Below are 25,157 nucleotides of genomic sequence, written 5' to 3' on the forward strand. Positions count from 1 at the left end.
CTGGTGGAGTTGAGTTTGGCATTGTAGTCTCCATGCTTTCCGATCTTGCGCTAGGTTTCTTGCACTTTCCAATGTCAATCCCTTCTTCTCGACTTCTTTCCTGATTTCATCTACCCACATAACTCTTGGTCTCCCTCTTTTGTTTTTCCCCTGCACTCTCGTTTCGAACACTCGTTTTGTTAGCCTCTCGTTCGACATTCTACACACGTGCCCGAACCATCTAAGTTGTCCTTCTACTATTTTTTCATTGATTGGTTCTAGTTTTAGGTTTTGTCTAATTGTTTCGTTTCGTATTTTGTCTGTCCTTTTTCTGTTTGCTATTTTCCTCAGGAACCTCATTTCCATAGCATTGACTCTGGATTTTTGTCTCCCCGTCAATGTCCATGTCTCGCTGCTATACATGATTGTTGGTCTAACTACTGATTTAACGACTGCCGTTTTTACTTTTTCCGGTATCCCTTTTTTCCCAAAAAATGTTGTTTTCATAGTGTTAAATAAGCTTCCTGTTCGTCCCATTCTCTCGTTTATTTCCATGTCTTGTTTACCATTTGATTCGATTATTACTCCTAGGTATTTAAAATATTCCACTTGCTCTAGTTGTTTCCCGTCTAATTCTATTGCGTGTGTCTTCCTCGTATTTGAAATTATCATTGTTTTTGTTTTCTCTGTATTAATTTTCATATTTGCATCAGTATAACAAGGTTCTATCTGCCATTTCTGTCTAAACTGAGATTTTTATGTAACGTGGTTCTATTTCATGTTCTTCACCTTAATATGATACTAGCACCGACATATATTAACAGGTGGCCGAAATACGAATTTTACAAGGTCCTACCTGCGAGAATTACACAATGTTGATAAGTTAAGAAAGTACTAACTGACATAAAAATAGTCAACTTAAGTACACAAGGTCCTATCTGCAAGAACTAAAAGTGTTTATAAGTTAACAATAAAATTTTACAAGGTCCTATCTGCGAGAATTACACAATGTTGATAAGTTAAGAAAGTTCTAACTGACATAAAAATATTCAACTTAAGTACACAAGGTCCTATCTGCAAGAACTAAAAGTGTTAGCAATAAAATTTTATTATTAACTATTTATATGGGAAATAAGCCACAATTAAATTGAAGAAAATAATTTTATTAACGTTTCGACGCCCAAATTGGGTGTCGTTGTCTGTTTAATATGTATGTTAGATGGGGATGTGCAGCTGTAACCTAAATTGTTAAGGTCAGTACTTCTTGATGTTTTAATGAGATGAGTAGTGGTCGTATAAGGGATGACCAATCGGAAAGCTTGAAAGTTGTAGCTAAAATATTAAATTAGCAGTCATATAATAAAAACAGTAATAAATGTGAATTGATAGACAGCAATGTAGGTACATGAAACAGATATAAATTTAAGGGGTGGAGAATTAGAGTAGAAAGAAAAGATAGGAATTAAAATTCAGTTGAAAGTAATTGATTGTAAATTGAGACTATGTTTTAATGATATAAGCAGTGAAGAAATATTAATAAACTATTGAATCAGATAAAAGAAATGAATAGTAATAAATTATATTTTGGGGGTATACCTACATTGTGTTCTAAAATTCGTCAATAAATAAATAAGTAAATTCACATCAAAATTAAAATAAAACAAAACACACAGGACACAAGACGATACAACAAATAATGTGGGAATTTAAGATTGGTTAGGACCACTGCATTTAATTTATTTAACTGTATTGGTTTTTAGTTCAAGAATCAATTTTTTACTTTGTTTTTTGTAAAATTTTTGAGGGAACATTTTATATATGATTGAGAGTACGTCCGTCTTTTACTTCATACTTAGAAGAGCTTACACCAACAGAAGCTACCGACTACTCACTATGGAAAGCAACAAGAAAACTAAAAAGTTCTCAGACACCAATACCACCAAGAAGAAAAAACATATACAAATGAGCAAGAAATAACATGGAGAAGGCAGATGCCTTTGGTGGCTATCTCTCACAAGTCTTTCAACCAAACAGCTTGGAATCAACACGTAAAGAATTGGAGGAAATAAATAGAGTACTAAATGAACCTTGCCAAATAGAGCTGCTCATACTGAAATTCAAGTTCAATGAAGTTAAGGATGTAATAATGAAAGAAATTGCTCCTAAAAAAGCTCCTGGTTGTGATCTGATAACGGGCAGGATACTACAAAAACTAACAAAGAAAGGAATAAGGGCAATATTACAAATTCTTATGGCAATAATAAGATTAAATTATTTTCCGCAACAACTGAAAATGGCTATTATAATTATGATCCCAAAACCAGGAAAAAACTAGAAGAATTAACATCATATAGGCTAATCAGTTTACTGTCCGTGCTTTCCAAAGTACTGGAAAAATTAATAATGAAACGCATCAAGCCAATATTAGATAGCAAAAACCTCATACCAGCACATCAGTTTGGTTTTAGACAAGAACATGGAACCATGAAGCAAGTCCATAGATTAGTAAAACATATCAGCAACGACTTTGAAAATAATGGTAGGGGAGCCCAAGCGGGGATTTTTGCAGTTACTCGAGCGCGTCAGATTTTCATATAGGGAGAAACCTGGTACTCTGCAGATGTACCTCTACCATATATTGGCTCGTAACACAGGGGAGTTCGTTAAGGGGGGCCCGAAAAAAAAATCTATCCTTAAAAATAATCGAAATTGTCAGATTAAGATAAGGTAAGTTAAGTACATGCAAAAGAGTGTATATTTCAAAAATCTGACGATTTGAGAGGGGCGTAAGGAAATGGGCGAGTCAAAAAGTTTTACAAAAAAAAAGCGAATATTTCACGAATTGAAGATCGAAAAACTAAAAACTACGTTTTCAATATTTTTCAAAAATCTATCGAATGATATCAAACATGACCCCACGGAGAGGGGTGGGGGGTAAATTTAAAATTTTAATTACAAATCCCGCGATATTTCGCAAAATAAACATCAGATCGAAAAACGGCAAAATACACACATACTCAATATTTTTCAAAAATCTATCGAATGGTACCAAACACGAGCCCCCAAGGAGGTGGGGTGAGGGTTACTTTAAAATCTTAAATAGGAGCCCCAAATTTTTATTGCAGATTTGAATTCTTTACGTAAAAATAAGCAACTTTTATTCCAAACATTTTTTCGAATTATGGATAGATGGCGCTATAATCGTAAAAAACGATTGTTGGAAATGGAAAATTAAATTAAAAAATGGCAAGTCCCCACTAAAATGGAAAATTTTACTTAACTTTTTTGGTTTTAGGGCCTAATAATCACAACCCAATAGGTCTCTGCAGCGCTCGAGTGACTCCTTATTTAGCATACTTTGCTCCCCTACCATAAGCGATATTGCTCAGCAGCGTTTCTTGATATAAGCCAAGCTTTCGATAAAGTCTGGCACAAAGGTCTACTCTATAAACTGAAAAACATATTGCCTCATCCGTATTATGAACTTCGAAATTCTTACCCATCTGACAGATTCTTTTCAGTTAAATATCATTCAGAATATTCAGAATTACACCAAATAAAATCAGAAGTACCGCAAGGCAGCGTGTTAGGACCAATGCTGTACCAGCTTTTTACTGTAGATCTACCAACCTCAAGAACTACAATAACAGCAACCTTCGCAGATGACATTGCAATACTCGCCTCACATCATGATCCAGTAACTGCCTCAAGGAACTTACAAGCCAGCTTTAATAATATCCAAGCATGGTTAAAAAAAATGGAAAATTCGAGTTAATGAGACCAAATCAATCCATGTTACATTTATACTAAGAAGAGGTATATGTCCAGCAGTGTTATTAAATAATCAATTGATTAGTCAGAGAAATGAAGTCAAATATTTAGGTTTACATCTTGACAGAATATTAACCTGGAGAACACATATATTTACAAAACGAAAAAAATTGGGACTCAAACTAAGACAACTTTACTGGCTTATTAGCAGGAAATCACAATTAAATCTAACAAATAAGATCTTAATATATAAAGCTGTACTCAAGCTAATATGGACCATGGACGTATGGCATTCAGTAATTCAAACTTAGAAATCGTACAAAGATTCCACAACAAAATTCTTCGAATTATAACCAATGCTCCGTGGTATGTTTCAAACAACATAATAGAAAAGACCTCCAAATTAAATCCATAACAACTGAAGTCAGAAAGTACAGTGAAAAACACAAAAACAAAACTAGTGCTCACTCTAATGACTTAGTGTGCGAACTGTTTAATGTAAACGACGAGGTGCGTCGCCTGAAGCGTTTTAAGCCTACAGACTTAATAAATAGATTTAAATAGAAATAAGTTAAACACGTACATTACATTATTATTATTAACTTATATCAAAGTTACTTATTACTTATACCAAATCATTATTAGCTTTGTTAATTATAACTTAAAGGAAGCCTCTCACTGGAGAGAATTCCTACATGTCATTTTCTAATATTTGTCATAAAATTGACTTATTGTTATGAGTGATAACATATATTGTAAATTAAATGGAGCTAAATAAAATAGTTATTTTCCTAACAAGTGCAGAAAGCCATACTTTTCCGCACGCGACTGCAGTTTGCCGAACGACGCAAAGCGGGAGTTGGCAAGCAGTCGAGTGCGGAAAAGTGACTTTCTGCAAGAGTTAGGAACAATATTTTTTCTACGAGTCTTTAAAAAATGACCAAATTTTAATCAATTAATTTAATTAATATGAAAATACATACACAAATTAATTCTTTGACAAGGTTGTCAAAATCAAACTTTCAGCATAATCGGTTAGCATGACGACGATATTGGTGTCCATGACGACGCTTCAAAACCACTGTTATTGTCTACTGATTTGACTTTCGAATATTATGTCAAAATAATTTTATTTCATCGAATTGTTGCGTTAATTTCATTAAAACCTGAATAGTCTGGGCAGGTTATCGGAGAATAGGCCATTTTTGGGAAAAGTTATTTACCAGCAATTTTATTGCTGGAATCGAATCTTATGATTGTATATATTATTAATATAGGTATGCAAAGTCCGCAGATAGTGTGCTACTTTTTTTATAAACAAAATGGCGCCCGAAAATCGTGTTTATTTCAATATTTGCTTTATAACTCCAAAGATGTTAACTTTACACCAAAAACACTCAAATAAAAATTCACCATAATTAAATTCTGCATAGAGCCGTGTTTTTTCCGATTTACTTCGACAAAAATTTTCCTCGGAAAATGCGGGTTTTTCCAACAAAATCTTTAATTTTCAACTAAAATTTTAGATAAGTAATTGTTTATCAATAATTAAACAACTTGGCAATATAAAAGATCTTTTCGTATAGATTATAATTCCAAAAGCCGATGGAAATTGAATGAACAGTTTAGCAACAATTGAATTGTTAATTAAAAATTTACGGTCGCTATAATACCCACAATAATTATGATACATAAGAATAACTATGATTTTTGTATAAAAAGACACTGTACCTATCTAAATGTACCGGGTGTCCCAATAAGAATGGCTCTCGGCCATATCTCAGGAACCGTTTATAGTAGAGCTTTGAAATAAAAAATTTTATAACAAAAGTTGCCTCAGGAAAAGCCTGGAAATTATTTTCATAATTGTGGAACCACCGCTAGAGGGAGTAATTGAATATCAAAAATTTAAAAATCTAAATTTTACAAAATTTTCCTAATGAAGGGGCACTGGAAATCCGATCGTAGTATTCTTCATAAAATTCTACGCATATTTTATTTCACAAGTTTAGGTCTACCTTTGGAAACAAGAGGTGGGGGTGAGTGGGAACCTTGTTATGAAAAACTGGCTGTGAGTCCGGTTCTGCTTAATCAAATTCTGCAAACTTGGTCTTGTTGAAGACAGATCTTTTTCGTCAATGTAAAAGTTATGATTTCGAACCAACTTACTGAGTAATATGCCAGCTAGAAGGCGTTATTTAATTTTTTTCAGAAATCTAGTTTTCTTTGGAAAATATTAAATGCAAACATGCATTTATAATACCATATTACAAAATTAGACAAAATTAGCAACAGAATAGCGAAAACCGCATGTTAATACCTTTTTTCTATCTCGAGATATTTTACAAAACGTGTAAATTTAAAAACATAACTATTACTGTCACCGGTAAACGAAGTTTAGGAAAAGTAGTGTGCTATGGAAACAACAAAGAAACATTTTCCAGCTGTCAACGTATATTAGGTCTTTTCAACGCTTCTCATTTGTTTCGAGCCTCGTTCATATCTCGTATATTAATATTATACACGGATTATACGGCATATGACAGAGGCTCGAAACAAATGAGAAGCGTTGAAAAGCCCTATTACAAAGAACTAAAAACAACTATTTAGTGATGACATAAATGTTCAAATTGTTGCCCATCATTTTCGTTGCAAACATTTACTCTTTCAAGAGTAGATTGAACAGCAGTCTCAATTTCTGCTCTCGATATGCTTTGAATGGCGTTTAGTACTCTCTGTTTAATGTATTCTAGAGTAGTGTATGATGGGCAACAATTTGAATATTTAGGTCGTTACTAAGTAGTTCTTTTTGTTCTTTGTTATATTTAATTTTAATAGTATTGTTTCTCTTTATATTGTTGTTTTAATCAATTATATTTTTATACGTTGACATCTGGAAAATGTTATTTTGTTTTTTTCCACAGCACACTACTTTTCATTAACTTAGTTTACCGGTGATAGTAACAGTTATGTATAAAATTTACACGTTTCTCGAGATATCTTGAGATATAAAAAAGGTATCGACATGCGGTTTTCGCTATTCTATTGCTAATTTAATCCAATTTTATAAAGTATGATTAAAAATGCATACTTGTATTTAATATTTTCCAAAGAAAACTAGATTTCTGAAAAAAATTAAATAACGCCTCTCAGCTGGCTTATTACTTATTAGGATGGTTCAAAATTATCACGCTTACATTGAAGAAAAAGGTCTGTCTTCAACAAGACCCAGTTTTCAAAATTTGATTTAGCAGAACCGGACTTACAGCCATTTTTTCATAACAAGGTTCCCACTCACCCCCACCTCTTATTTGCAAAAGTAGAGTTAAACTTGTTAAATCAAATATGCGCAGAATTTTATGAAGAATACAATAATCGAATTTCCAGTGCCCCTTCATTAGGAAAATTTTGTAAAATTTAGATTTTTTAATTTTTGATATTCAATTACGCCCTCTAGCGGTGGACCCACAATTATGAAAATAATTTCCAGGCTTTTCCTGAGGCAACTTTTGTTATAAAATTTTTTATTTCAAAGCTCCACTGTAAACGGTTCCTGAGATATGGCCGAGAGCCATTCTTATTGGGACACCCGGTACTTTACAGAATTGAAATTGAACTATTTAAGCGGCCCCGAATATATCGGGAAATATTAAATTAAATTAAATCATGAAAACGGTATTGGAAAAAAAGTGGCAGGACGCTTCTTTTAAAAGAAAAAACGTTTAATTGTGATGAATGGTTCCTGAGATACAATCGGTCAAAGTTGACCGGCATTTACGGCAAAGATATAAACAATAGGATCATAATTTTCGAACCATCACCTTTTTATTTTTGTCCTCTTTCTCCGCACCAATTTTCATATCTTTAAAATACTCATAACATATATTATTATAATAAAAACTATCGATATTACTAGTGAAAATTGCCTAAAACAGCAAAATTCCAATCAAAAATTAGGTTGGAGAAAATGTAATCTCAAAGTTCAAAATCGGTATACGTTAAAAAATGCATTTTCTCATTCAATTTCCATGGGCTTCTGGAGTTATTATCTATACAAAAAGAGCTTTTATATTACCAAGTTATTTAATTATTGATAAACAATTACTTATCTAAAATTTTAGTTGAAAATTAAAGATTTTGTTGGAAAAACCCGCATTTTTCGGGGAAAATTTTCGTCGAAGTAAATCAAGGAAAACACGTTTCTATGCAGAATTTAATTACGGGTAATTTTTATTTGGGTGTTTTTGGTGTAAAGTTAAAATCTTTGGAGTTATAGAGCAAAAATTGAAAAAAAAACACGATTTTCGGGCGCCATTTGGTTTATAAAAAAAGTAGCACACTATCTGCGGACTTTGCATACCTATATTATTAATACAGTAAAAACTCCGTTAACCGAAACCTTTTTAACCGAAACGGCTAACATTCGTCAACAAAAAGTAAATTTTTATAGCAAAACGGAACCAATTCGATGTAAATTTGTCAACATCGTCAACATTGCTTTCATACAACTAAAAAACCCTATTAAATATACAACACATTACGAAATCACTTCATAGTATTTTTTAATGCCAACTTTGACCAAGAATACTATGTAATTTGATACAAGAAGAATACCAAAAACAATGTTATTTTTAACCGAAATTCTTGTTATCCGAAACGGCCTCCCCCCAATTATTTCGGTTAACGGAGGTTTTACTGTATATATAATCATAAGATTCGATTCCAGCAATAAAATTGCTGGTAAATAACTTTTCCTTGTATTTTGCTAATTACCCAGAGTAGAATACAATAAGGTACATTTGAAATAAATTAGTAAATAATATCTAAATATTAGTTTATTGCATGTATTATAATTATTTTAGGGCCATATAGTCCTGTCGCCAGGGGGGGTACAACGGCCTCCTGTATTCAGATGGACTTACCCAAGTTTTTTTTATGTATTTTGACCTGTAGAACACGAATTTTTTGGGTAACAGTTGATCCGGATGTCGATAAGATTGTTATAAACCAAGAAGTTGAGGAATCACATAACAGCGATTTCTCGCAAAACAAAACATTTTTTTGTATTTTTTGGGCCATTTTAACCAAAAAATGTTCCTACAAATTTTTTCGTAGGATGCATAGTTTCCGAGATAAACGAGGTTGAACTTTCAAAAAATCGAAAAATTGGAATTTTTGAACCCGAAAAACTTTTGATTAAAAAATAAAATAGCAATTCTGCTTACCGCATTCGAAAGTTCAAGTCAAATTATATCGGTTTTAATTATTTGTATTGCCAAAAATGTATTATTTTATTGTTAAAACAAAGCTATAAACAACTAGTGCTTGAGTGATGTTTCAATGATTTCTCATTTAAAATCGAACGAGTACGTAGAGGAGGAAAAAGTGCAAGCGGGGCTATTTCTAAGTAGCATGCAATAAAACGCATGTATTAGGCACGGGAAACAGTATGTGTTTATAGCTTTTTTTAACAATCAAAAAATAAATTTGTAGCAATACAAATATTCAAAACAGATATAATTTGACTTAAACTTTTAAAGGCGGTAAGCAGAATTGCTATTTTATTTTTTATTCAAACGTTCTTCGGGTTCAAAAATTGCAATTTTTCCATTTTTTGAAAGTTCAACCGCGTTTATCTCGAAAACTATGCATCCTACGAAAAAACTTGTAGGAACATTTTTTGGTTAGAATGACCCAAAAAATACAAAAAAATGTTTTGTTTTGCGAGAAATCGCTGTTATGTAATTCCTCAACTTCTTTGTTTATAACAATCTTATCGACATCCGGATCAACTGTTACCCAAAAAATTCGTGTTCTACGGGTCAAAATACATAAAAAAAACTTGGGTAAGTCCATCTGAATTAAGAAGGCCGTTGTACCCCCCCTGGCGACAGGACTAATATTAAAATATCTAAATTCAGTGCGGAAAAGTAAAACTTTCTAAACTAAAACGCGTTCGCGAAAGTAGACATTTTTGCACGCTCGTAGAAAAAAAATATTTTAGAAACCTTCAAAGTAACGGAGTAATATTTTTTTCTTTTTCAGAGGACTACATTTCCTTTCGACATTTTTCACAATGATATTGGAAGATAGTCAATCAGAAAAGCCCTCGTATGATTTTGGCCCACTTCTCAAGAAGGCATATACCACCACATTAAAATCTCACCACGGATGGCTTGGAGTTCAATTGTTTAATATTCTGTCTCGTTTTATGCCCAATAGAAAACAGTTAATGTTCACTTTGGCTCTGGAAAAAGACAATCATGAGCATATTGTTATAAGAGATATGGAAGTATATATCCAAAATTTTTCGGCAACTATTCAAAGGCTAAACGAATTCTACTATAGTCATGGATTGGAAATTCCCACTAATGCATAGATTTGTTGTGTTTTTAATTTTAAAATTGTTGTTTTTTAATTTTCTATGAAGTTTATTACCTGATTGTCGATATAATTTTTGTATTGATTCTATTTCTTTCAATAAAAAATTTATTGCTGTCAGGACTTCCTCTAAGAGGAAACAAAAATATATTCTTTGATTCTTTTCTCCCTTACTATTAATTTAACTTACAAAAACAGTGCTGAACTGGGCGTACTATTTACAGAATGTATTAAATGATTTGTTTAATAACATCAAGAAAACACGAATGGTGCGGAATTAATGCCTGGTTGCACCAATCAATCGTTGCACGTTGCAATCCATTGTGGCAAGCTTAAACTTGATTTAAGACTCAATGGTGCAACGCGTATGTTTCGTAAGCTGAGCTTAAGGCATGTCTTAAGCTTAAAATCTGTTGGTTCATCCAGGCATAAGTGTCATTTTAACATCTTATTCGACAATGCCAGACCTGAATCCATCTTAGCAAGCTGATTGATTGCAACAAAAATTACGTGAAATTTTATTAGGTGGCCATGAAAATATTCAATTATATATATAAATATTCAAACCACTATATATATATATATATATATATATATATATATATATATATATATATATATAAATATATATATATATATAAATATATATATATATATATATATATATATATATAAGATTATGGTATTCTTGACTGTATATTCAAATATCAAGCAGTGATTCTTGAGGATGCAGTCTATTTTGGCCCACAATATATATATATATATATATATATATGATTATTAATATGTAGTGACTGTTAATAATACAAAAAGAATAATTTTGGGGAATGCAGTCAATGTGTTTTGGGCTGATTAGAAGTGAAACACTTTGAACTTTTGTCTTTTTTATATATATTTTATATATTTATATATATATATATATATATATATATATATATAAATATATAAATGAGACCAGAAGGGAAGTCTTTGCTGACAATGTTATATAACAAGGTTGTATTCTTGGGGAATTCAGCAAATTTTATGTGAAAGAAAACACTTTTTACTTGATCCAAGCTTTCGTAAACTTTAATGAATCGTTTACATCATCAGGGTAGACTGTAATAAAAAACGATGGTAGTTTTTTTTGGTATAGGACCTTATAAATTAATATACTCACAGTAAGTTGTGGTTGTTCACAAAAAGGTGTTGTAAAAAAGTTAATTAAAATCATAAAATGTCTCTTGAAGTTTAAAAAGTGATGGTTAAAATATTTTTTTACATTGATAACTACAATTGTTTTTTAAATTGTAAACAGTTTTTTAAAAAACAAAATATCACAGAATACATATATACTATGACAGATCGGATTACACAAGTAAATAACAGGCAGGAAATATTAGAATGATTATTATTTAAAAATTTAAAATTTAAAAATTTAAAAACAAATCATTCTAATATTTCCTGCCTGTTATTTACTTGTGTAATCCGATCTGTCATAGTATATATGTATTCTGTGATATTTTGTTTTTTAAAAAACTGTTTACAATTTAAAAAACAATTGTAGTTATCAATGTAAAAAAATATTTTAACCATCACTTTTTAAACTTCAAGAGACATTTTATGATTTTAATTAACTTTTTTACAACACCTTTTTGTGAACAACCACAACTTACTGTGAGTATATTAATTTATAAGGTCCTATACCAAAAAAAACTACCATCGTTTTTTATTACAGTCTACCCTGATGATGTAAACGATTCATTAAAGTTTACGAAAGCTTGGATCAAGTAAAAAGTGTTTTCTTTCACATAAAATTTGCTGAATTCCCCAAGAATACAACCTTGTTATATATAAATATATATATATATATATATATATATATATATATATATATATATATGTATATATATATATATATATATATATATATATATATATATATATATATATATATATATATATATATATAAAGCTTGGAACTATTATAAAGAGTTTTCTTTGAGATTGCTGCTACCCCAATATTTCAGCCTTGTTATATATATATATATATATATATATATATATATATATATATATATCAAACAAATGAAATAGAGAATGTGGAAAAATCCCCTTACGAACAATTCACACATCCACCATTTCAGGTTGGGAAAAATTTCTTGAATAGAATCAAAGATCCAAACACCTGTTCTTCGAAATGTGTTTCGCTCTCTTCAACCTCTCTGGGCTTATCAATAAAGATGAGAGGTTGAATATCTTTAGACACATTCCATCAAAAAACAACATTCGAGACCCAGACATAGCAGGAGCGTATATCTACGCCGCATAATCTGACCATGACAGCCTCACGTTTTAATTCCCTAATTACTATAAGTAAAATATATGTTTGAAAAACAAAAAAAAAACAAAAGATGTAAATCTTTGAAACACACTCAGTGATCAAAAGATCTAAGTTATTGGTTTACCGACCAAACGTAACTAAATCAAACAAATGAAATAGAGAATGTGGAAAAATCCCCTTACGAACAATTCACACATCCACCATTTCAGGTTGGGAAAAATTTCTTGAATAGAATCAAAGATCCAAACACCTGTTCTTAAAAATGTGTTTCGCATTTTTATATATATATATATATATATATATATATATATATATATATATATATATATATATATATATATATTTATATATATATATAAACAAAAGATGTAAATCTTTGAAACACACTCAGTGATCAAAAGATCTAAGTTATTGGTTTACCGACCAAACGTAACTAAATCAAACAAATGAAATAGAGAATGTGGAAAAATCCCCTTACGAACAATTCACACATCCACCATTTCAGGTTGGGAAAAATTTCTTGAATAGAATCAAAGATCCAAACACCTGTTCTTCGAAATGTGTTTCGCCCTCTTCAACCTCTCTGGGCTTATCAATAAAGATGAGAGGTTGAATATCTTTAGACACATTCCATCAAAAAACAACATTCGAGACCCAGACATAGCAGGAGCGTATATCTACGCCGCATAATCTGACCATGAAGGCCTCACGTTTTAATTCCCTAATTACTATAAGTAAAATATATGTTTGAAAAACAAAAAAACAAAAGATGTAAATCTTTGAAACACACTCAGTGATCAAAAGATCTAAGTTATTGGTTTACCGACCAAACGTAACTAAATCAAACAAATGAAATAGAGAATGTGGAAAAATCCCCTTACGAACAATTCACACATCCACCATTTCAGGTTGGGAAAAATTTCTTGAATAGAATCAAAGATCCAAACACCTGTTCTTCGAAATGTGTTTCGCCCTCTTCAACCTCTCTAGGCTTATCAATAAAGATGAGAGGTTGAATATCTTTAGACACATTCCATCAAAAAACAACATTCGAGACCCAGACATAGCAGGAGCGTATATCTACGCCGCATAATCTGACCATGACAGCCTCACGTTTTAATTCCCTAATTACTATAAGTAAAATATATGTTTGGAAAACAAAAAAACAAAAGATGTAAATCTTTGAAACACACTCAGTGATCAAAAGATCTAAGTTATTGGTTTACCGACCAAACGTAACTAAATCAAACAAATGAAATAGAGAATGTGGAAAAATCCCCTTACGAACAATTCACACATCCACCATTTCAGGTTGGGAAAAACAGGTTTCGAAGAACAGGTGTTTGGATCTTTGATTCTATTCAAGAAATTTTTCCCAACCTGAAATGGTGGATGTGTGAATTGTTCGTAAGGGGATTTTTCCACATTCTCTATTTCATTTGTTTGATTTAGTTACGTTTGGTCGGTAAACCAATAACTTAGATCTTTTGATCACTGAGTGTGTTTCAAAGATTTACATCTTTTGTTTTTTTGTTTTTCAAACATATATTTTACTTATAGTAATTAGGGAATTAAAACGTGAGGCTGTCATGGTCAGATTATGCGGCGTAGATATACGCTCCTGCTATGTCTGGGTCTCGAATGTTGTTTTTTGATGGAATGTGTCTAAAGATATTCAACCTCTCATCTTTATTGATAAGCCCAGAGAGGTTGAAGAGGGCGAAACACATTTCGAAGAACAGGTGTTTGGATCTTTGATTCTATTCAAGAAATTTTTCCCAACCTGAAATGGTGGATGTGTGAATTGTTCGTAAGGGGATTTTTCCACATTCTCTATTTCATTTGTTTGATTTAGTTACGTTTGGTCGGTAAACCAATAACTTAGATCTTTTGATCACTGAGTGTGTTTCAAAGATTTACATCTTTTGTTTTTTTGTTTTCCAAACATATATTTTACTTATAGTAATTAGGGAATTAAAACGTGAGGCTGTCATGGTCAGATTATGCGGCGTAGATATACGCTCCTGCTATGTCTGGGTCTCGAATGTTGTTTTTTGATGGAATGTGTCTAAAGATATTCAACCTCTCATCTTTATTGATAAGCCCAGAGAGGTTGAAGAGGGCGAAACACATTTCGAAGAACAGGTGTTTGGATCTTTGATTCTATTCAAGAAATTTTTCCCAACCTGAAATGGCGGATGTGTGAATTGTTCGTAAGGGGATTTTTCCACATTCTCTATTTCATTTGTTTGATTTAGTTACGTTTGGTCGGTAAACCAATAACTTAGATCTTTTGATCACTGAGTGTGTTTCAAAGATTTACATCTTTTGTTTTTTTGTTTTTCAAACATATATTTTACTTATAGTAATTAGGGAATTAAAACGTGAGGCTGTCATGGTCAGATTATGCGGCGTAGATATACGCTCCTGCTATGTCTGGGTCTCGAATGTTGTTTTTTGATGGAATGTGTCTAAAGATATTCAACCTCTCATCTTTATTGATAAGCCCAGAGAGGTTGAAGAGGGCGAAACACATTTCGAAGAACAGGTGTTTGGATCTTTGATTCTATTCAAGAAATTTTTCCCAACTTGAAATGGTGGATGTGTGAATTGTTCGTAAGGGGATTTTTCCACATTCTCTATTTCATTTGTTTGATTTAGTTACGTTTGGTCGGTAAACCAATAACTTAGATCTTTTGATCACTGAGTGTGTTTCAAAGATTTACATCTTTTGTTTTTTTTTGTTTTTCAAACATATATTTTACTTATAGTAATTAGGGAATTAAAACGTGAGGCTGTCATGGTCAGATTATGCGGCGTAGATATACGCTCCTGCTATGTCTGGGTCTCGAATGTTGTTTTTTGATGGAATGTGTCTAAAGATATTCAACCTCTCATCTTTATTGATAAGCCCAGAGAGGTTGAAGAGGGCGAAACACATTTCGAAGAACAGGTGTTTGGATCTTTGATTCTATTCAAGAAATTTTTCCCAACCTGAAATGGTGGATGTGTGAATTGTTCGTAAGGGGATTTTTCCACATTCTCTATTTCATTTGTTTGATATATATACAGGGTGTTAGTAAATAAGTATGAAAAATTTTAAGGGCTAATTCTACATGAAAAATAAATACAAGTTGGCTCTATAAACATATGTCCCCCGATATCAATTTCGTTGCAACGAAATTGAAAATGGTTATTCATTTTTGATTTACATTTACTCTGTGTGGAGTATGAAGGGAACCAGTCTCGTTGGAACTTTACCGCGCTGAGCAGATGTGACGTGAATTGTAAATTGTAGAATTCCCTCATCTTCCTTAGTCTCAGCATCCGTATGGCTTGCAAATTGTAGAAGCCTCGGAGGTGTAACCAGAGAAGGTTCCCATTGTTTTCATTCTGGTGGGATATGTTGTATGCCATTAGAGTGAAAACTTAGTCTTTTGCTAGCAGTTGCCGCTAGGGCATCTATGCCATTTCGTTCGTTGCAATTCGGGACTGCACGCTGGGGTTTGTTTTGGTTGGATCAGGGAGAGCAGCATATGTGCCTCCTGATGAGAGACTAATAAGTTTCGAAACCGGTAGAGGTGCTTGCAGCACTCTCTGATTGGACTGGAATATGGTTCGGCTGTGTTTTCGTTTTGCAACGAAATTGAAAATGGTTATTCATTTTTGATTTACATTTACTCTGTGTGGAGTATGAAGGGAACCAGTCTCGTTGGAACTTTACCGCGCTGAGCAGATGTGACGTGAATTGTAAATTGTAGAATTCCCTCATCTTCCTTAGTCTCAGCATCCGTATGGCTTGCAAATTGTAGAAGCCTCGGAGGTGTAACCAGAGAAGGTTCCCATTGTTTTCATTCTGGTGGGATATGTTGTATGCCATTAGAGTGAAAACTTAGTCTTTTGCTAGCAGTTGCCGCTAGGGCATCTATGCCATTTCGTTCGTTGCAATTCGGGACTGCACGCTGGGGTTTGTTTTGGTTGGATCAGGGAGAGCAGCATATGTGCCTCCTGATGAGAGACTAATAAGTTTCGAAACCGGTAGAGGTGCTTGCAGCACTCTCTGATTGGACTGGAATATGGTTCGGCTGTGTTTTCGTTTTGCAACGAAATTGAAAATGGTTATTCATTTTTATATATATATATATATATATACATATATATATATATATATATATATATATATATATATATATATATATATATATATATATATTTATGAAAAAACAAAAGATGTAGATCTTTGAAACACACTCAGTGATCAAAAGATCCACAGGTACTGGTTTGGACGACCACTCGTACGAAAACAAACAAATGAAATAGAGAATGCGGAAAAATCCCCTTACGAACAATTCACACATCCACTACTTCGGGCTGGGAAAAATTTTTAAGTTCATAAACATTATCTTACTTACTCTAAAGTAATTAGGGAATTAAAACTTGAGAATGGCATTGTCAGGTTGGGCGTAGATTTACGTTCCTGCTATGTCTAGGTCTCGAATGTTGTTTTTTGATTGGAATGTGTCTGAAGATATTCAACCTCTCATCTTCACCGATGAGCCCATAGAGGTTGAAGAGGGCGAAACACATTTCTAAGAGCTGGTGTTTGGATCTTCGATTCTATTCAAAAAATTTTTCCCAGCCCGAAGTAGTGGATGTGTGAATTGTTCGTAAGGGGATTTTTCCGCATTCTCTATTTCATTTGTTTATATATATATATATATATATATATATATATATATATTTATATATATAATATATATTTATATATATATATATATATATATATATATATATATATATATATATATATATTATATATATATGTATATCCACAGAGAGCGACAGTTCTCACCAGTGGCGCACAACACCCCTACAAGCGACACTATATATACACGAAATTTTCGATTTTCTAAACCTGACTGAATTGAAAATTGGGCCAAATCCCATCTTAAAGTTTAGGAAAAGACTCGTCCATCCATATGTTACCTCTCCATTTTGGTCCAAGGGTGTGGATTTTACGGCCCTTCCCATTTAAAGCCTGTTTTTCGTTCTCGTCCCCAAAACTCCCAAAAATTTCAAAAATTTAAGCCCGACCTTTGCGGCTTCTGATAGCACAGATCATTACCTTTCCAACGCATGTTTAATTTTGAAAATCGGTTATACCATTCAAAAGTTATCGAGCTCAGAAATATGTCTCAATTTTTATTTAAAAAATGGAAAATGTTTGTGGATATGTATGTATGTATGTATGTATGTATGTATGTATGTGTGTGGAAAAGTTACACCGATCTGAATTTTTTTTTCTGTGTTTCAAGAAGGTGTGAGGGCCGATTCAGAACCGGTCTAATTTTTGACTTCTGACTACCCGTAAGCCAGCTAGAGGACTAGGTAGATACAAAATAGCATATTTTTTGGGCGTATATATCTTAGGTTCAAGGAAAGACAGGAAAACCGCAAATACACCAAATCAATAGGGTTGAGTTAAGCTTTCAAGTGGCGCCTAAGCGATCAAGCCGAGACATACACACTGCTCGCCATAGCCAAAAAACTGAAAAATTAAACTTTGAAAATTTTGGTTTTTCGACAATTACTCAAAATTTCAACCTACGAATTGCACCAATAACTGAGCGTTTGTAGAAGGACTCAGGACGCGTCTAACGGTGTATACCTCATATCTGGGAAAATTCGAATTTTTAAGTTATAGGCTTCATAAGTATAATCAAATCTATTTCTTACGGGAAAAAACGGTTTTTCAAGCTCAATAATTCCTGTAATACGTTCAGTTATCATACTCGATCTTGGATGCTGGTCAGATACTACTTGTCAATACGTTTCAAATTCATGTTTAGTGATCAACATCAGGTAAACCGTTCAGAAGTTATAGAGCTCCAAAAGTATAATTAGTCCAGGAACTGAAATTTTTCACTTCGCAATTTTTACAGAATGGATAGATTTGCTTGAAAATTTGACAATAAGTAGTGGATAGTCCAAGGATCAAAATCTATATGATGCCGAAAGACGCTTTTACCATGGGGTTGTTGCCACCTCATCTCGAGGGTGGAAATTTTTTATTATATTTTGACCGCAAATGCTGGTAAAAATATTAATTATAAGCAAAAAATGTTCATTATACATTTTTTTGATAAAATTAATAGTTTTCGATTTATTGGTTATCGAAGCTGTTAGTTTTATATCGAAAAAATTACCAGAGAACGGCAGTTCTCGCCAGTGGCGCAGAAATACGCCCCCCTACACGCGACACTATTATATACACGAAATTTTCAATTTTCTAAATCTGACTGAATTGAAAATTGTGCCAACTCCCATCTTCAAGTTCAGAAAAAGACTCACCCATTCATATGTCAACCATCCATTTTGGTCCAAGGGTGTCGATTTTACGGCCCTTCCTATTTAGGTCTGTTTTTCGTTCTGGCCCCCAAAACTCCCAAAAACTTCAAAAATTTAAGTCCGACCTTTGCGGCTTCTAACAGTACTGATCATTACCTTTCCAACGCATGTCTAATTTTGAAAATCGGTTATACTATTCAAAAGTTATAGAGCTTAGAAATGTGACTTAATTTTTATTTAAAAAAGGGAAAATGTTTGTGGATATATATGTATGTGTGTTTGAAAGTTAAACCGATTTGATATTTTTCCTCTGTGTTTGAAGAGGGGGTCAGGGCCGATTTAGAACCGGTGTAGTTTGTGACTTTTGACCACCCATAAGCCAGCTATAGGACTTGGTAGGTACAAAACGGCATATGTTTTGGGGGTATATATATTCGGATCAAGAAGAGCCAGGAGAACCGCAAATACATCAAATTAATAGTGTTGACTTAAGCTTTCAAATGGTGTATAAGCCGTCAGAATCAGACATACACACGGCTCAGTATAGCCGAAAAACTGAAAAACTAAACTTTGAAAATTTTGGTTTTTCGACAATTACTCAACATTTCAACCTACAAATTGCGCCAATAACTTAGCGTTTATAGAAGTACACCAGACGAATTTAACGGTGTATACCTCATATCCCGGAAAATTTGAATTTTTTAGGTTATAGGCTTCATAAGTATGATAAAATCTATTTCCTGTGGGAAAAACGGTTTCTCAAGCTCAATAATTCCTGTAGTAGCTTCAATTTTCATACTTGACCTTAGATCCATCAGATACTACTGGTCAATACGTTTCAAACTCATGTTTACTGATCAAAATTGGTTAAGCCGTTTAGAAGTTTTTAAGCTACAAAAGTATAATCCAATTTACGATTATTCCCGAAATGGTTTATGTAGTTGTAGTGGTTACGACGCTAAATTTGATCTGGCAACGGGCAATCCGACTTCATTTACCGGCCATCTCAATTTTTTTTCAATCTATTTCGAATAAAAAAAAATCTAGTGTACATTCGATGGACACTAGATCATTTGGGAGATAATGCAACAAAGGTGACCATTTATAAAGCTTGACGTGTAATAGAGGAACATTGCATTCAACTTCATACATTTAATTTATAAATAACTTTGAAAAACTCGTGATACAAGAATAAAAAAGCGCTAAACGCCGTAAAAATGAGTGGCGCATAAAATATTCCAGCTACAAAAGATCTGATATGAATATTACGTGGCGCGAAAATGGATTTTCATTTGATGCAAAACAAAATTCTAGTTTTATTTTAAAAGATTTTTCCATAATATTTGCTAAATTTGAAGTAAACGCGCCACAAAAGAGTTTCAAAATTCAAACTGTATCAAAGTTACTCTTTTGTGGCGCGTTTACTTCAAATTTAGCAAATATTATGGAAAAATCTTTTAAAATAAAACTAGAATTTTGTTTTGCATCAAATGAAAATCCATTTTCGCGCCACGTAATATTCATATCAGATCTTTTGTAGCTGGAATATTTTATGCGCCACTCATTTTTACGGCGTTTAGCGGTTTTTTATTCTTGTATATATATACGCCGTTTTTAGGCGTCAACGCCCTTCCGGTAGGGATTTATGGAGGAGTGTCACCATATAGGTGACTAGAACTACCCCTTTTTAGTTTAAGAAATTTAATTATCGCTTATTAGTCCTACCAAATAGTTGGAAGCTTACAACAAGCTTACAGGAATTTAGGTCGCCGATATTTCAATTTCTTTATATCTTTTTAACACGGCATAAAAAATCGGTATTTGCGTAAAGACAATTGTAGACGAAATGTATTTAAAGTGATTTGCTATCCGGAAGAAAAGTGACACAACTCAAAAATGCATAATTCCAGTTATCTTCTTAAATTGACTCCAAATGCCCTATATCTTTACCAGGAAAAATGTCACATAGATGTTTACTTAGAACTCCGAAAGATGGATGTAGTGTCATTATTCCTTTGGCAGTAAAATGAATACTTTTATTCCGGAACAATGACAACTCTTTTCGGTTATGCTCTGACATTCGCCGTGAACGTATCATTATTTTATCACAAAACCGTTGTATTTCAAGAAGTGTCCTAAGTGTTTTTTTTGTTAATTTTAAAAAGTAACCAATTTTAAAATAAAAGTGACATAACTCAAAATTTTGATCTTTTTTCTTTGTTAAATCAGATATCATAGTTTTTTTGTTTTGCTTCCTACACAATTAAAAACATTCACTTAAATATCCATATTCTTCGTTTTTAATGTATGAATTTTAGCAGATACCGTTTAAAACTTTGTTGTTAAACTTGTTAAAATTGTTAAATGAAGATCTAAAATCTATTTTTGTCTCCCCTGAGAAAGGTTGTTTTTTGAGTTAAGACACTTTTCTTCAGGATGAGTAATTTGATCTCCCCTTCCAATTAAAATCTTTAAATGTCTAGCCGCCCCATTTAATGACATGTGTCTATTAATTTGCCATCATCAGACGCCAATTTGATAGCAAAATTGACGTATATTAGGGTCTCAGATAAAAAAAACTCTTCTATTAAAGATATTTTAGGCGAACTACTGGTTTAATCAGGACATTCTGTATAGATAAAGACGATACATTTTGCAAGCAGATGGTAGTGTTGTAAAGTTGTTTCAAATTTAATTTATTCTAATTTATGAATTTCTTTTCTAAATCTAAATCTAAAAGTATTAATAATATGAAAAAATGTTTCAAATATTAATTGTAGAATTTCTTTTACTGAAAACTTTGATTCTTTTTTTTTTGTTTTTTGTATCATGAATACTTTTAAGTTTATTTAAGAAAAATACACATTTTTTTAAATTATAATAATGTCATTTTCGATTTAATCAACTATTTTTTAAAACTAAGCATTCCAAACCTGTCGAATCACATGGATCGTATCAATTATACCTAAATAAAGGTAATTTCAAGTGGAAAGCTATCATTTCTATTAGGATTGTAACGACGAGGGTTTAAGTTTTATTTTCAAAAAGAAAAGAGCAGGGAGCAACTTTATTTTTGTCATAAGTCAGTCAGTTCTTATGCAAAAAACTTTTGTCAGAGCTTATTTGAAAAATGAACTTTAAAAGGTGTCTTTTAAGTAAAAACGGTTATAGAACATGAGTTTTTTCAATGAAAAATGCATAGTTTCAATCGCAAATAACTTAAAAAGTATCAGTTTTGCAAAAAAATCTTATAGAACAAAATTTACTCAGAATTGGTCACTCTATCGATTTCCATAGTTATTTTGATTAAAAAAATGTTCGTCCCCTGGATGAGGTTGTTTTCACCCCCCCCCCCCGGGCAAAAGCACAGTTCAGCATAGGGTACATTTTGAAGAAGAAGAGTGTCAACAGAGCTTAAACCCAAATTTTCATTAAAATCGGTGTTGATTCTCAAAATTCCACGGTTTTACAGTTTTTTACTGCTGATGAGTGGTCTATATGTAAATACGTGGCTAAAGGTTCCGAACCGAGGTAAAAAAAAACAAAACAAGAAAAAATTGTTTTTTCTTTAGTGCATTTCAAATGAATTAAAAATGATAAAAAATATTATTGTCGTCGAAAAAGTTTTTTAAATAAAATTTGCAAATATATTTTAAATTTAAATTGCTTTGTGTTTCATGCAAAATTTAAAGCGAACTCTGCTGATAGCAATATCAGTAACAGATATATTTATCAAGAAAATGTAAATCAATGTTGTATATGACTGAAAATTTATGAATCTAATGAAAATAGGTCTGTGTGAAAAATAAACTTGGTTTTTGTTATTTATACATAAAATACTGTTATTATATCCCTAAAAAGATCGTCAGTAGTTTGTATTTATGGGGTATTTACAGCTTCTTTACATACTATGTTTTATATTTTAAAAAACTTTATGGTAGGGGAGCCCAAGCGGAGATTTTTGCAGTTACTCGAGCGCGTCAGATTATGATATGGGTAGAAACCTTGTACCCTGTAAATGTACTCCTACCATATATTGGATCTTAATACAGGGGAGTTCGTTAAGGGGGGTCCGAAAAAATAAATCTATCCTTAGAAGTACTCGAAATTGTCAGATTAAGATAATGTAAGTTAAGTACATGCAACACAGTGTATATTTAAAAAGTCTGACGATTTGAGCGGGGCGTAAAGAAATGGGAAAATCACAAAGTTTCACAAGAAAAAAGCGAATATTTCGAGAAATAAACTTCAGATCGAAAAACTAAAAAATACGTGTTTAATAGTTTTTAAAAATCTATCGAATGATACCAAACACGACCCCTCACGGAGAGGGGTGGGGGTAAATTTAAAATTTTAAATAGAAACCCCGCGATATTTCGCGAAATAAACATCAGATCGAGAAATTGCAAAATACACGTATTCAATATTTTTAAAAAATCTATCGAATGACACCAAACATGATCCCCCACGGAGGCGGGGTAGGGGGTTACTTTAAAATATTAAATAGGAGTCCCCATTTTTTTATTGTAGATTTGGATTCCTTACGTAAAAATAAGTAACTTTTATTGGAGACATTTTTTAGAATTATAGATAGATGGCGCTATAATAGGAAAAAACGATTGTTGGAAATGAAAAATTAAATTAAAAATGGAAAGTCCCCACTTAAATGGAAAATTTTACTTAACTTTTTTTGCTTTTAAGACCTAATCTTCACAACCCAATAAATCCCCATAACGCTCGAGTAACTGCAAATTTAGCATACTTTCCTCCCCTACTATTAGGTACTGCTTATCTCTTCCACATTGGCTTTCGTTTTTCCTCTCTTTACGATACAAACAACTTTTGTATAGAAAAAGGTCGACAACAGACGATAACCATACAACTCAAAAATAAGAATATTATATGGAATTACAGTAAAACCTCCGTTAACCGAAATCTTTTTAACCGAAAGGACTGACAGTTTGAATAATTTTGTCAATAAAAAGTAAATTTTTATCGCAAAAAGGAAACAATTCGATGTAAATTTGTCAATATCGTCAACTTTGCTTTTATGCAACTAAAGAACGCAATTAAATATAGAACACATTACGAAATCACCTCATAGTATTTTTAAATACCAACTTTGACCAAGAATACTATGTAATTTGATACAAGGATACAAAAAACCATGTTATTTTTAACCGAAATTCTTATCCGAAACGGCCTCCCCCCAATTATTTCGGTTAACGGAGGTTTTACTGTAAGTATATCTTGTTTCTAGTTTATATACAATCTTTTAATAAATCAAGTACAGAGAAATTATACAGGATTAAAATATAAAAAAGACATAAGAATTTTGCAGATAAAATTCACAAGCAAAAAAGATATAGCAAGAGTAACAATTTGCAGATGACATAATAGTCGAAGCAATAAAGCTGTGGGGCCTCTAAAAATCTACCCGATCTTAACAAACCCCGGAGATTCGAAATTAAATAAAAGACTTTGTACTTTTATTTTCTATAATCAGCTTTAAGTCAAAAGAGTTAACAGCTTGCAAAATATTAAAGGCGAAAAATAAACAGTATATCTCTAATATGGATAATTATAAAACACCGCGTATAATTAAAGTGTTTATACCGTAATCCGGAAATGTCAAACGTGCATTACAGTATCTTTGGAACTTATATTATTTTACCGGCCGACGCGGAAACATGTCAGATGCTCTTCATTCGGTATCTTGAAAAGTTCTCATTCTGAATACAAAATCTATTTTCGCTATCTGGCCGAAATTCTTTTTTCAGCGAAGCGATCCCAAGGTTGAAATCTTCCCAGCACACATTCGAAGGTTTTTGTTGATTCAACATAAAAATATGATATGTGTCTGACGTAATTATTATCAAAACAAACCGATAAGTGGAAGAAGGTTGCTGTGCCCATATTACAAAAATATTCACTACCCAGCGCTTTTAACAATTCTCAATAACTAACGGTTTTGCATACAGGGTGCACACAAAACAAGCAACAATTAATATGATATTTGAAATGACTCGAACATTCTCCCACCTGAGACATTATCTTTTGGTTACACAAAGATGAACATGGCTCACAAAATTAATAGAGACATCCAAATACCATGATCATCAATACAACAGTAACATAAAATACAAAAATAAAAACCGAGTCTATCTCGTATATCGCAGCGGGGTCTTGACTTCACGCCCACTTCGCGTTACACTTATTATCGCTTCGGGTACTCTGCTTTTGGACACTCCCGGCTCCGCGACACTCTCGGCCATAGCAACTCCCGCACTTTCGCACACATTCTCTGAAGGCGGTCCCTGGCTGTTGCTCGACTCCACACTGATGTCGTCACCTG

The 25,157-nt window shown here is 32.5% G+C and overlaps 1 protein-coding gene across 1 annotated transcript in view; it reads left to right on the forward strand.

The window, feature by feature from the left end:
- Positions 1-10,279, forward strand: part of LOC126886916 (pleckstrin homology domain-containing family A member 8) — a 31,418-nt gene extending 21,139 nt beyond the window's left edge. Inside the window, exon 2 of the mRNA XM_050654077.1 lies at positions 9,796-10,279. Coding sequence (XP_050510034.1) covers positions 9,796-10,129 — 334 coding nt within the window. The 3' untranslated portion in view covers positions 10,130-10,279. The remainder of the gene's footprint in view (positions 1-9,795) is intronic.
- The last annotated feature ends 14,878 nt before the right edge of the window (positions 10,280-25,157 follow it).

This window comes from Diabrotica virgifera, chromosome 6, assembly GCF_917563875.1.
Source record: "Diabrotica virgifera virgifera chromosome 6, PGI_DIABVI_V3a".
Taxonomy (NCBI): Eukaryota; Metazoa; Arthropoda; class Insecta; order Coleoptera; family Chrysomelidae; genus Diabrotica; species Diabrotica virgifera.